The sequence below is a fragment of the Pelmatolapia mariae genome, linkage group LG7 (genome assembly GCF_036321145.2).
Source record: "Pelmatolapia mariae isolate MD_Pm_ZW linkage group LG7, Pm_UMD_F_2, whole genome shotgun sequence".
NCBI classification, from domain to species: domain Eukaryota; kingdom Metazoa; phylum Chordata; class Actinopteri; order Cichliformes; family Cichlidae; genus Pelmatolapia; species Pelmatolapia mariae.
The window spans coordinates 60,811,579-60,826,763 of record NC_086233.1 but is presented as its reverse complement, the minus strand read 5'-3'; the positions used below and the strand labels follow the sequence as shown (position 1 = coordinate 60,826,763).

Below are 15,185 nucleotides of genomic sequence, written 5' to 3'. Positions count from 1 at the left end.
ATACTAATTTTAATATATCAGATGCCTTACAAATATCATTTATATAAATAATAAATAATTTTGGACCCAGTACAGAGCCTTGTGGAACACCACAAGCAATGTCCAAGCATGATGAGGAATGGACACCCAGCTTCACAAATTGTTTCCTGTCACTTAAATAATTTTTCACCCACTGCAGTACAACCCCCCTGATCCCGTACCGTTCCAGTTTATTAACTAATATGTCATGATTGATTGTGTCGAATGCTTTCTTGAGATCCAGAAATACTCCAGCTGCATACTGTTTCTGATCTATAGCATTCGTAATCTCCTCAATTGATTCGATTAATGCCAGAGATGTTGATCTTTTTGATCTGAATCCATATTGACTGTCAGAGAGTAATTTATGTTTATCTAAGAATTTGTCTAATCGTTTATTAAACAGGTTTTCTAGTATTTTGGAGAATTGTGGTAGTAAAGAAACAGGCCTGTAATTTGTGAAGTGGTGTCTATCCCCAGTTTTATACAGCGGCACAACTTTAGCTATTTTCATTTTGTTTGGCACTTTTCCCGTCTGAAATGATAAGTTGCAAATATATGTTAGAGGTTCTACAATTCCTTCAATGACCTTCTTGACGATTTTCATGTCAATATCATTACAATCAGTAGATGTTTTATATTTACACATGTGTACAATGTCAATTATTTCTTTTTCCTCCACTGATGTGAGGAACATTGAGTTAGGGTTCCTATCAATCAGGCTTTCACTACAGTCCACTGATGGCAGTGACTCAGGAATTTGTTCTGCCAGTTTTGGTCCAATATTTACAAAATAATGATTAAAGCTGTTGACCACATCAGCACCCTTAGCGATAGTAGCAATAGCAAACCAATGACAAGAAGAGAAAGTAGTTTATTTGCACAGACCTGGTGTGTAATACCAGACAAAGAGTGAATTTGTGTTACTAATTATTTTGCTGTGCTTATTTTTATTTAGATGCTGTAAATTATAAACCATGGATGCAATAAAAAAAATTGTTAAATTCTTCTTGTTAAAAGTGAAAACCAACTCTCAAATTTACACAGAAATATAAATGACCAATAGCTGGCTACATTTTATGGTTAAAAAAAGAGACTAAATAACATCACTTTCTGAGCCAAAAGTATTGCCTCTGTGTTGCACGACTCGAGCGGTACCTCCGGGATCTGATTTGCCAAGGTCACTCCTAACAACAGCACCCACCTAGAGTTCCACACAGAGAAACACAAAATGGCCTGAACAACTGTCAAACACGATGCTACAACCAGCCTGCTTGTACACTTTGTTTTTCACTATAAAAAGTCTCTTCATCAATAAACAAATGCTTGTGAGCCTGCACACAAAGCTCACGCAGAGAGCATCTCTCACACAATCACGCACACACACGTACACACGTACACACACACACACACGTACACACACACACGCCCTGGTGAGATGTGACGGCTTCTGAGCAAAGCAGGGAGAGGGGTAATTTCAGCGCACAGCATGCCGCTGAATAGAGGTTGCATTTCTCTCTCCCTCTCTCTCTCTTCTCTCCTTCAGTCCTGTCTGGAATATAAAAACCCAAACACTTGCCAAAATCCCAGCCGTCTCCTGTTTCCTTAGAAACGCGACAGAAAGTGGTGCAGTAAGTTTATCTCTCTCTTTCAAAAAAAAAAGAAAAAAAAGAAATAACCTAGGTAATGAAACTGTGAATAAGTCATATATATCTGTATTGCATAAAGCAAAACAAAGAAAAACAACATGATCAGATTATGTAACAATCATCTTTAATATAAAAAAAGAAGCCATATTCAACCAATCTGAAACATGTGAAAAATAGCTGTTACATAATGTATAACTCAATATTATACATAGGATTTCAATAATGACAGAGTATGGTAGGTGGAAAGAATAGCTTTCATCACCAAAGTTAATAAAGCTGCTTTAATTTGGTCCTGCACTATAATTTCCATCCCACAGTCTAGTGTCCAGAACTCTCTTATATTAAGCACAGCTGCTAAAGTCATCAGTCTTTCTTCTGAAGGTCAGAGAAAAAGCCCTGAGCAGTAATTGGTCTTCTGCATAAGAAGCTCAAACAAATATGAGCAAATCTTTTTTGGGATTGGAGGGGGTGCGGGGGGTGGGGTGGGGTCAATGTCTATAAAAAGGGGTGAAGTAGTGATTAAGGTTGGGTAATCTTCTCCATAATCTAACTGTCCTATAGCAGCCTGGTATCATCAAATAACCTATCTGCACCGTTACTGTGGTGGCGCACACTTATTATCAACTTAACAACAACAGTACTGATTTGCTGGGTATTTCTGACATTGTTTATCAGGACAAATAAAAGTACTGATGCATACATTGATTGTTTGGACAATAAATCAATATGTTAAATGCCATTTTGGCAGTTTAATCTGTATCAGCCAAAAAAAATTTCAAGAGGCCAAAAACGAATGCAGAGACATCTGCAGTGCAGGCACTCTTTTGAGTTCTATTGTTGTGCAACAATGCTTTTGATTAATTGTGTATAGACATTTAATTGCCAAATTTTCCATATAAAATTATTCCGGGAAAATACATAATTATTATTATATGTACCAACCAGTATCCATCTCCCAAAATCTGCATTGGAAAGTAAAAAAACAAAACAAAACATATTTTGGGCCACCTCTTAAAACGCGTGTGTTCTGATTATTAATATTTTCCTCAGTCTCACTTGAGGCAAAAAACACAGTGTGTGCAGAAGAAGAAGAAGAAGCTGGCTCACAACACGACTGCCAAAATCCCGTGGTTTCATACTTACATCAATTAAGTCCGACAAGTCGTGGATGTAGTATTTGTAAACGGATGAGTTTGTCGCTTCCAGCGTCAGCAGGTACTCGTTCCGCGCTTTGATCGACTTCAGCTTGTTCTCGGAGTACTTGGCTTGACGCTGATGAGAGAATTAGAAGCAAGAATGAGAAACAGACAACAACAGAGCGAGCGAGACGGGGTGAATTTAATGAGTGAAGATTTGCCTTTGACAAGTGATTATGCTTTCATGTCTCCGCACGCACTGCGAGTCACAGTGCTGGGACTAGATTACTGTCAAAACAAAACATTTTAGGCAACGTTAGAGGAGAAATAAGTTACAGTCTGGCATGAAAAGGACCAAGTATGGAAAAAAACAAAAAAATAAACTAAAACCAGGCTGTGGCCTTGGTTTCAACTTGGACACCTCAGTGTGGGACAGAAGTTTTTAACTTGCACTTCCTCTTCAGCAGACAAGCATGAGGCTGTTAGTCAACACGCGCTGACCACTGCACTCTGATTCACACACTCCAGATCACCCATATTTTAAGACTTCCCAAAAGCATTCCTGGAAAACTTGTGTTATAAAAAAAAATCAGTTGCCTGGACTTTAATCATTTGCCACAAAGATTTAACAGACAACAGGCCTGTTCTAAGAAAACAAAGCCTGGGTGAGTCTTTTCCTTAACTGTGGTAACTTTTTCAATACTGAACAGTTATTTTTTTGTCTTTTATGTTGCAACTACTGGCTTTTACTGCCTTTAACACCTGGCATCTTACCTTCTCTTTCATCTTCTCAATTTTCTTCACAGAGCTGCGCCTCTGGTATTTTTCCTCCATTCGAATGCTGAAGACAGGATCACCCCTGCCAATCTGCTTTTCTTCTTGCTTCTCAGCCTCCTTCAGCTTGCTCTCAGCGCTGATGCTCTCCGAGTGGTACATGTGATACGTCTTCATCACCTGGACAGGAAGGAAAAGGCACTATTTTATTTCAAGACCAGAAAAAACAAAAAAGGCAGCAGCCTGTGGGTGTTGGGTTAGTTCCTGTGGGGTCAAAGATCAGAATAATCCATCGTTGTAATCGTGACCTAACCCGCAAATTAGGCTTCCATCTTCTGACTCACTCATTTATCACCTATCGATTCAACTCATGTCAAAGCACTCATCGCTCACAGTTCTTCTTGTGCTGAACCACAAATCAAAGAGTCTTTTATGTTTGTAAGGGACACTTAAGTACACAAACCACACAGGCCATAAAACAAAAAGATGCACTTAGGAAGTTATCAAGAGGACTCTTTTTAGACTTTCAATTCAGCTTTTTACTGAGATTTGGCTCTGGCTTCATGTCCGTTTGTCATGTAGCATAAACTTCAAAAATGTGTCTTTTTCTTAAAGGTATAATCACATTTAAGCTGAAGTCAGCCACCGTTTTGCCTTTACACTGTAACAATGTAATACAGCAGAAGTTTATTACGCTGATAGTGACCTGCTGATTAGAGCTACTTCCTAAAGCCTGAATCATCCTCCTTGGAATAAGGAGTCGTGTGTTCCTCACGGTACTCCATGGATCCATTAGGCAGTGACTCAGCTGCAAGTAGCAGGTTAACTACAAAATACAAATAACGACCTTTCCAAACTTTACAAGAGAGCTGAGAGATGATAAAAGTCTTATTAACATAAATGATAAACAGACAGTGGACTCATAGGAAAATAATGATGACTCACTGGCATGGTAAGAGGAAAACTGAAACAAATTCATGATGTCATTGTGAAGTCTGAAAGCAGAATAAGCCACTCAACCCCACACATCCGTGAAAATGAAGACGTTAGGGAAGCATTTGGAGGAAGAGAAACAAAACAGGTGAAAATGAAGAGGAGAGGAAATGAGATCTGAGCTGATGGTTCGTGGCGGACGGCCAAAACTACTGAACTAAGTAGAAGGGCAAAAATTATATTCAAACATCCAAGGCAGCAATATAGAGCATAGAGCGGTTTAACCTGGAATGAACTGACTCCGGCAAATTACAGCTCCACAACCTGTGTATGAAATACATTTGTCTGCACAAAACCTCAGCTTCAGTACAAATAGAGACTCACCCATTCAAAATCTAAACATCTTTCCCCCAATGTGAGTTATTTCTGTACGAGTGGAACAACAGAGCAAAGCCTGGTTTGTCTGGAGCCCTTCGTCTTTGGTGGGGTTTGGCTTAACTGGAACCAGTTTAGAGATGGGTGACTGACCTTGGTCCGCGTACTCCTCACTTAATGGTCTGGAGTCTGCCACTGCTGTGTTTACTTTACCGCTTTTTTTAGAGGGACACATTTAGACACGGACGAGACCTGTTATTTCAGTGGCGGTGGCCGACACTGGGACTGCGGCTGTCTGATGCAACAGCTACCCTGTGTGTGTGTGCGCACGCGCGCATGTGTGCTCACGCGTGTCCTCCCACTGGGGTTAAAGCAGGCCAAATCTACACCGTGGACTGTGGTGAGAGTGACACACATTAAGCTCTAGATCAGGGGTCGGCAACCTTTCTGATGATGAGAGCCATCTAAAATTTCCTCAGAAGTCAGTGTGCCATATGATTGAATTAGCAATAAATTTAATAACGCTCTATATTAACAGTTACACACTATATAGAACAACTTTATACAATTATATTTGTTCGCAGATGTTGGCAGCTATCAGTGAATAGTTATCAGCTATATTGAAACAAAAATGAACTGTACAACGAAAATGCAAATGCTATTTATGGTCTCCACACAACAATGATAAGAAAAATAAACTGAGCCAATATGGCATGTTTGTTAATACAGGGACACACATGTTAATGTGATCTCTGGTCTCCCACTCAGAGACACAGGTCTCCGAGTGTCCAGCATTCAGACGGCTGCCTGAGGACACTCATGTGAGAGAAAATCTGCTCACACAGATATGTAGAGCCAAATACTGTCAATAAGGCCTCTGCAATGTTCTGAAGACAGTTAAACTTGTCAGGTAGTGATGTCCAGCAGGTGAAAATGCAAGCTCCATGAACACGCACAGCTGTGGATTCCAGCTGCGTTCATAGTTCTGCAGACTCGAGCTTTTCAGTTCAATCAGCTGCATTTCGATGTCCTCTGTGTCCAGCCAGTTAAAGCGAGACAAATCCAGCTGCTCATTAAAGCTTTCTGGTTTGATCAGAAAAGAAAACATTGGTCCATACACCTGAAAGTCCCGAAAACCCAACATGGAAATCCATATATATTTCTGTGGTGCTGATGCTGCGCTGAGCGGACACCTCCTGAAGCATTTGAAGTGTTGGAATGTGGAAATTTCAACATCGCTTGAAAAAACTGCCAGCTAACAACGTCCCTCTCACCGATAGGCTAAGTTATTTTTAGCCAATTACAAGTTGAATCTGGTAGTTGGGGTTGTTAGCTAAGATACCGTCATTAAGAAGCAGCACAACTAATGTATCTATGCGAGCTAATTTACGATGTGCACCGCTGGCCCGGCCATTTATTTTTTAATGCACCCTCTCAGATTAATTCACTGCGTGTCGTGCCCAGGGCTGGACTGGGACAAAAAATTGGCCCGGGCATTTTGACTAGAGACCAGCCCACCAGGTATTACAGGAAAAGCCATAAAGCCTTTGAATGAAAACAGACGCTGTTGTGACAGTGATGTACACTGTCTTGTTGGTATATGTATGATTTCTATACATTTTACGTCAGATAAAAACTTTGGTTGTAAGATTCAGATAATTATTTATTAAAAACTAGACATTTAAAATGAGAATAAGAAAGAAAAGTATTTCTTTGTGCCCCCCTCTCCCTGTTAATGCCCTACCTGGCCCCCTGGCAAAACTTTGCTAGACCCGCCCCTGCACAGTTACCAGCTGTCAGCTACATAGAAAAGGATCCTGGTGTTATTTGTCTCTCAGAAACAGTTCATAACTTCCCTTCAACTCATTCATGTCACCTAAAAGGTAAACCTGTTTCTCCATCACCTGTTCAGCTCTGATGATTCAGTAAGGACATCTCCTGGTTTCATCTTCATGTTTCCCTCTCACCACATATCCAAACCGACATCATGACCAGCAGCTTTACAGCTGTGGCTCCAGCAAACATCAGCTGATACTAGAAAGTAATATTAAATAAATTCTAACAACAGCCGATCAAGCTTAAACGTGCTGCTGCTGTTTAGCGCGACAACCGCTGGTTTCCTCTTTCTGGTGCAAAGTGGGCGATAAACAAACAAGAGAGAAAAGCCGATCAGCTGATCATTGATCAGTTTCATGATTGAAGTAGCAACAGGAGAGGGAGGGGGAGAGAATGAGAGAAGAAGAAACAGCTGTGCAGCGTAAAGACACAGAATAAATCCAGCTTTGTGTCTTTTTTCCATTGTAGCTGAAGTACGGGACAAACTGTTTCTTTTCACCTCAACACAAAACGCGTAATATTTTCTCTGAATACGGGACGATTCCGTTTTTTAGGGGATGGTTGGCAACTCTAATAATTAACCTTATGAACAAAATAAAGTTCACTATCAGTAACATCACAGCACCCACCCAGCTGTATAGAAACTCCGTCATGCTAGCTAGTACACAGTACGAGTTATTGTAACAGACTGTAAAAAGTCAGCACAACGAAAATAAACTCCACCTAAACTTGGTTTATATCTGACCCAGATAGACTGCAGGTCATAACTTCTTACCTGAAGTTCAGTTCACCTGACACTCGGACCGGTGTTGTGGCAAAAACTGATTTCCAATGTTTCCGTGTGTTTTTTATGTGTAATATCGTAACGTATGTTGCTAAATAGACTTTGGTGAACAGGTTATATATAAAATTAAGAAAATTACCTGTTTCTCAAGTATCTTTGTAACTGTGTTATTGTACTTACATTATAATCAATCAGCTCCCTTTTGTCACTTAAAATATGTTTACAGAACTATTTTTGCTTTTGTTGCAATTTCAGCTGTCCTCTTGGCCAGATTACTCTTAAAACAGACATTTTTAAAGTCAACAGGAATTTTTTTAAGTGCATAAATAAAGGATACATAAAAGTCACTGCCAAAAATTGATTGCGGCTTCTACCTTGTTGCAGGAATGTTGTTTGTTGCTCAAGATGACTTGATATCATTGGTGAGGGATACATTTGACATATGTTTCACATATTATAGACCAATAAGTTATTTATAGCAGTTTAAATACAAGCAATCAGTTTTTGGCAGACAATCACTTTTTAACAACACCGGCGGCTGCCTCGGATCTCTCCTGCTCCTGCCTCCCCTTTCCCTCATCCACCTGCTGGCCTCTGTGGAAGCTCCGCCATAGCCACCACCAAACAACTGAGTTATTTTTACACATCGGCCAGCATCTGGCCAATCCACCACCTTTCACTGTTTATACCGTTACAAGGGAAAAAAAAAAAATCATCGGCCCATAAAAACGAAAAATCACCAGTCCAGCTATGGTCGTGCCATCAGTTAACCCTTCGTGTGCCAGCTGTGGCACATGTGCCCAGGGTTGCCGACCCCTGCTCTAGAGTAACATGTTGTTGTGTTTGGAGGAACAAGGGCTGGTCTGCCCCCTTTACACACAGGGGAAGTGTAACCAACTTCAGTCCTTCATGGTGAGTAACTGGAGACTCTATAAGCAAACTGAACTGCTCTTCAGTGAATGTTCTGGGAAGGCAGAACAACTGATTTGAGTTGTTGCTACATCACCGTACATGCAACGTGACAATGCGTCAGGAAAGCAACTAAAAACACAAAATCACACACATGAACAGTATTACTGAATTCCATTTCATAAGCTTTAAACCTTAGGTTTGTTGTTATTTATGAAATGCTACTCAGGCTATACATAGGCTACAGTACATAAGCTACACAATATTTAATAAATATCAAACATTAACTTGATCCTTTCATTTTACTTTTTAAAGGGTTTGCATATCCATGGCTTCTATGAGGCTTTACATACAAAGGACTAGCAGAGCTGATAGTCAAGTTAAGGCAGAGTAACTAGCAGGGTCAAAGGTACACAGAGGCTGCTAACATTAAAAATGAAAAGGGTTAGAACTACACTGCACATGTGCAGCCTGTGTGATGCACCAGTTTGACAGCTTGGTAAAATTTCACTGACCTACTGGCGTGAAATTTTAACCTGTGGGTTGACAGGTTTAGAGCCATGGTTTGGTTTCTTAAAATACATATAGAGTGCAACCTGCAAGCTCATTTTGAATGTAGAACTTTGTTGCGTGTAATGCAACCTGGGCTTTTCTCAGGTTTTCTGTCTGTCTCTGATGTCAGCTACTGAAAGAAATAAAGAATGATAGGGAGCGAGTTGCTATTTGGCTCAGACCTCCCAGTGTGACTTTGCATGAGTCGTTTTCAAGAGCAAAAAAAAAAAAAAAAAACCTAGCTGATGAAAGCTATTAGAAACAGAATATGAACTGTAATGAGTCAAGCAAACACAGAGATGAAACTTTGTAGCCTTGAATGGTTGATTTATGAGAGTAAAGGGGACAGTTTTATGCTTTTGTGGACCAAAGAAAAGTGACTTTTCCTGTACTTTGTTTGCAATACATTTGCTTGAATGTTTAATTTAGAATCCATCAGATATCTTCCAGTTTCAGGGTTAAAGACATCAAGCTGTTACAGACAGTAAGAAATTATTGAGCTCAATGCTATAAACTAGTCTCAACCACAGCCAAGATGAATGTATTCAAGTGCATTAGTGAAAAATAGCAGTCATTACTACTTACTGTGTATAGCTCATTGAGGACTTTCATTAAGTCTTCCTGGAGCTGAAAGGCTATTTCTTTGCTCTGTAAAAGAAATACAAAAAGGAAAAACAATAAGAGCAATACAAAGAAATCACCATTATCACACAAGAAATGCATGTTCTATCCAGGTAGTTCCCCTTTAAAGACGACACATTATAAGCACTGTGTGAACAGCCATTACTCAACTGCAGCTTCACAAATCTTTTCAGCCAGACACTGAGGTGAAACCATTCTCTACTCTTAATGGTGCACATACAAAACAGATGAGTGCATTTATAATACTGTGTCAAATACAAGCTTTTGTGTGTGAAAGTGGTGCCGGTGTCATGCTAGCTTTTCCACTTAAATCATCGAACACCGCTAGAGTTTCAGCGTCCACATGCTCAACACATTATCTGGCCTCTACGACTGAATGTAAAAGATTTCTTCCAAATATGTTAACTCAATCAGCCACGCCACAAGGCTGACTCAGTAATGCTATCACACACACGCCCACATAAATGCATCTCATGGTTGTGGGATACAGTTTAACAGTGATGGTGTGATGGATTTAGAGGCCTTTACTATTAATTTAATAGTGAAGCTTCCATATTTCTTTCACACTGACTCATATAGTGTATCAGATGTTTATGAGATTATGAGTCATGACAATGAATTTTTGATCTCTCCACTATAGTGTTGCCACCTGGATGATATTACAACCTTGGCCTGTGCACCAGGCCTACATATAACCCAATTATCCTCAGACAAAACTCATTGTGGGAGCCACTCACAGCGATATGATGGACAAGCTTTCTGAGTGGGTATCAAGCCACCTCCTGTAGTAAGAGAGTATGGATTTATTTTCTGATAAAGATGTAGAGGGCATTGTAGTCTTTTTAAGAGCCATAACGCTGAAATAAACACTAAATTTAATATTAAAGGGGGCTATTGGAGTTTTTGAAAAAGGTAGCACAATGATTTTAGGAGTGAGGGTAAATTTGGGGCGAGTTCACGAGCAACAAGATGCACATTCCTGATGCTGGCTTCAGACTGTTGCATTGGCAACAGTTGTTGCCAAGCAAATTAGTTATGTAGCTAAACCTGTCTGAATGTGCACAACGTTTTTGGGAAGAAAACATGAATTTAGATCCAAAAAACACCAAAAGCACTGCAGACTGTGAGTCGTCTTAAAGCCGTTTTTATATTTTACTGAATAACAAATTGCAAATGGTCAGTCTGCCAGTTTTAGCCGCAGGATACAATTCATAAAGAGATAAGCTGAAGCAAACACTGAGGCAAAGTTAATTGGATGCATTTATTTTTACAGTGCAATATATTGTGTCGTAGTTGTTTATTACTTGTGACACAAGATGCTGTTAAATGCATCACTGATCCAAGTGAGTTCTCAGATATGATCACGCTTGCACGAAACACCACCAGTTTTTGGCTATAACTGAACTGTGCATATGCAACCGACCTGAACCGCAGCAAGACTGCAAGTACTTGCACACAGATTTTCACAGTCTGTCACTCTTGTTCTTCACGTTGCACACAGGTAAAGCTGTACAGTGTCCAAGTATGTTAACAGACAGCAAAGAGGATTACGCTCTCAGTCACTGGCTGCTAGGCTGGTGTCTGAAATTATAGAGTCACGCTAGGTGACCTGACTGATCTGCAACACCTACCTAACCACCACCTGGTCTGTCATTTCCCCGATTTGGAGCTCTTTAGCTAATCGAGACATAATCAGATAACCAGAACCCAGGAGAAACAAACTCAGCAAGAGGAAACCTCAGGCATGTTTGACAGGTGAGTGTAGATAAGGAAGTTACTAAGCAGCCTTACGTTTTTTGGTGAATTATACGATCACCTGGTCCTTGGGTTTATCAATACTCAATAAACTGCCTCTTAAATGTAAATTCACACGATTGTAAAGACACAGACCTTCCCCTGTGGGAAAATCCATTAGCAAGCATCAGTTCCATGGACAGGACCTTTGACTATCTGTCAGATCTAACACACATCAGTTCTTTCCCATTGAGGAGGCTGGGAAGTGATCCAGAGCTCAATGAAAAGCCTTCTCAGAGATCACAAGATGTGCGAGAAAGAATGTGTGTACACGTGTGTGTGTGTGTGTGTGTGTGTGTGTGTGTGTGTGTGTGCGCACGTGTGCGTGTTGGATGTGAGAGAAATAAAGAGGGAGATGATAGTAAATTACATTTACAATCACGATTGCCTTTTACCAGAAAAAGCTACACGTAGCATGAGGTTTTGAATTTTGGAAACGGTTGTTTAGCGAAGCTGTGTTGTGTAACACATGTCGCTGATTTAATTTGCACAACTTTTTCCCCTTCCTGCTTAAAGGAATCTCAGCTGGGGGGTTTCCAATTCAGTCCAATTCATTAAAAGGATCCTACAAATGGGTTTTCCCTTTCAACTTCATACCATCTGTATTCCAACCACATTAGAAAGATGAAACAAACCCAGAGAGAAGAAACCATGGCAGCACTTAGGGAGTGGTGGGTTTCATATTGCCACTGACATTAATCATGGTATAGAGATGGCAGCTGTATACGCTGCAGGGCTCGTGTGTAGATTAGAGTGTCTTCCGACTGTAACTTGGAATTTGACCAAATGACACAAATATTGAACCCTTTATAAAATGTCAGCCTCTGTAAGAGTAACTGTAATTATTGGTTCACATGGTTGAATCAGGGTTAGTCCAGCTGTTTCACTTGTGATTAAAAAAAACCCAAAACAAATACTTTAAAAATCTGTCAAAAATGGTTTAAAACTAAAAGTTGCATTGTTATTTATTATGCAAATAAGAAACTAAGTTCATGTTTTATACAAAAATTTGAGTGTTCTGGAAATCCATCTTACCTCACAAACCATCCTAGCAGTTGTTTCTGCGCATGTGCTTTGCATGCGCACAACACAAAATTAAGTGGCAAACCATCGTATCTTTGTGAATATAAGCTAGAAGCATACTCTGATGGGTTAAGTGGCAAACCGTCCTACATACTTACATTTCTGCTGGAATTCTTGTGTGACAGCAGAAATGTGCATAAACTACGCACGGTGGACGATTTGCCAAAGTAGGATGGTTTGTCAGAACACCGGCACAGTGGACGTCTCTGAGAAGTCACAAATTCAATGATGCAAAACATTCAACCACCAACACAAATTTTTCTGCTCAGGAATGAAATTACTGAACATAAATAGCTTTAATTTGGCATCTTTTACTATTTTTTTCTGCTTTTTGTAAAAGTGTAACTTTGAAAATTCAATGACAACATCAATATTTTTATTTTAGCATTAAAAATATTATTTTGATTAGAGCATTTGCACATATTGGTAGATTAACTATTACAGAAACATAAAAAATTTGGTAATTACCGCTACTGTTAGGTTTACTCCACAGCTGCCCTGAATTAACATTGAGTGGTGGACTAATACACTTGCTAAGCACCATATTGGAGGTGCTGGTAGTGGATTTTGGGATATTACACTTTTTTTTATTACACCAAATCAGTTAAATAGCTTGAATTATTTCAATATTTACACCTTTTTGTAAACTTATGTGTTGCTTTAAGTTCAAAAGTGCCTCGAGCTCTAGGAAATCCACCGTGTAGCTGCTGCCACAGAATATCACTTTCATGAATAAAACAGGGCAGAGCAAAACAAAGAGCCAGTTGTATGAATAATGAAAACTTGATGCATGTGAGAAGATCTTTCCAAGCATAAAGACAGAAAAAGCTCGCTACTCGAGTGTTGCGTTTAAACAAAAAAAAAAAAAAAAAAAAAAAAAAAAGAGGAAAAAATGTGGTGCTTCTAAAGAAAGCCGTGGTTTCTTTTTAAGTGACCACAGTGCAGAACTAAAGAAATAAATGCACACGCCGAACAGCAAACAGTTCAACCAGAGGATGTTGACGAAGACAATATGGCCACTATGGGGTCCCTCCTCCGCTGCTGCACCTCGCAGCATGAAACCTGAACATACAAGGAAATATAAACACGGGTCTTTGATGTGGTGGAAGGATGACAACAGTACAGCTGTCTCCTCAAAGCTGTGAGGGAGTCCACGTAACATGGGGGACTTCTCTGTTGTTTGTGCCTCGTTATTGAAGCTCTGCTGAGATCAAAGGCTCGGGGAAGCTTTAATTAGAGTGCGAGCTGTGTCTCGGGTCTCCAATGAGCTGGGACCTCCCATCAGACTGCTTCTTGTCTGCGCAATGTCACCTGGATACACAAAGTAAATGCCAACTTTAAAAGGACAGTCTATAAAGTGGCTAGATACTGCAGATTCCACAGCAGTAATGGGGATGCAGGTGGAGTAATGACAGGACTGCACTATTCCACAGTTTGTGAGGATTTAGCAAAATGCTTTCTGAGCTGCACTAAAAATATGTATCATCATTGAAAGTAGTCTATCATTATGATTGTGAAAGTAAGTTAAGCCAGGACAGAGGTCGGTGACTCGCGGCTCTTTCGCTCCTCGGCTGTGGCTAAAGTAAGAAAATGTTAAATGTTACAGGCATAACCTTCCCTGTGTGACGTGATCTGTGCGTATCAGGCGCTCGCCCACACGTATACACAGAAGGTTTTTGAAAGTGAAAATGATTGCCTTCGTGAAACTGAACTTTAGAAATTGTGCGTAAATGATTAATATTTATTCAGGTTTGGATGTTTGCATCTGTAAAATAGTTTTACATGGTGGTTTTTTGTTTTGTGTGTGGATTGAAGCACGTGCGTGTGAGTCCTCAAAAGTTCATTGTACACATTTGCAAAGCTTAGCTTACAGTTGTGGATCATATTGTGTGCATTTGCAACCCTTTTGGGACAAATGTATCTCCGTGTCTGTCCATCTTTGGATCCACATGCGAGCAGGTTTTCTCAGACATCAACTACATGAAGTCCAAACATCCCTCTTTCCTGACTGATGACACCCTGCAGTCCTGCATGAATATTAAAGTGACTTCTTACATCTCTGATATTGAGAAGCTCTGCAGTGATGCTGAGAAACAGAAATCACACAAATCACACATTTTATATGCTCTTATTTGTAATAAATAAAACAAAAAAGTTGCCAGCACATTGAAATGGATTAAAGTCATATTTATATACAAATAGTTTTCATGATTATTCTTGTTTTAAAATTATAGCGGCTCTTTTCCCCCCAGTATTCGCAACAAGACGAAGCTTTGAGAAAACACTGTCTGTTTCACATCTGGCCTCGTTAGCAGAACCAGAACCCTTTAAAGGGAAATGAGTGTTGCAGCTTCCTGTGTCTGCTGGGGGTTCAAGGCAATCATTTAAAAACCAAGAAATTATACTGCTTTGAAGACCAAATTAAAAAAAATAAATGTTTCCTTCTTTTTAAACAGATAAGATCTTGGAGGTTTGCAAGAAAGTGGAGCAAAAAAAGAGAAAGGATAAAAAGGTTGTGCAAGCTAAAATGACACAAAGGCACTCCTCTGAAGAAAAGACACTTTGTAATTTAGGTTTGCGGTGAGTTCATGTGACTCCTGCAACATAGGAGCTCATAATCTGTTAGGGAGTCGTCAGCTTTGTGGTAGAAAATGCAGCAGATTGGTTTTGGTCATAAAACCATGAGAGACTGAAGACGTT

At 39.8% G+C, this 15,185-nt stretch overlaps 1 protein-coding gene across 2 annotated transcripts in view; it reads right to left on the bottom strand.

Annotated features, from left to right (window-relative positions):
- Positions 1-15,185, bottom strand: part of srgap1a (SLIT-ROBO Rho GTPase activating protein 1a) — an 80,288-nt gene that overhangs the window by 29,620 nt on the left and 35,483 nt on the right. For both annotated transcript variants that reach the window (XM_063480073.1, XM_063480072.1), the window contains exons 4-6: positions 9,552-9,614; positions 3,578-3,757; positions 2,811-2,939 (exon numbers count right to left, since the gene is read on the bottom strand). In XM_063480073.1, coding sequence (XP_063336143.1) covers positions 2,811-2,939; positions 3,578-3,757; positions 9,552-9,614 — 372 coding nt within the window. The remainder of the gene's footprint in view (positions 1-2,810; positions 2,940-3,577; positions 3,758-9,551; positions 9,615-15,185) is intronic.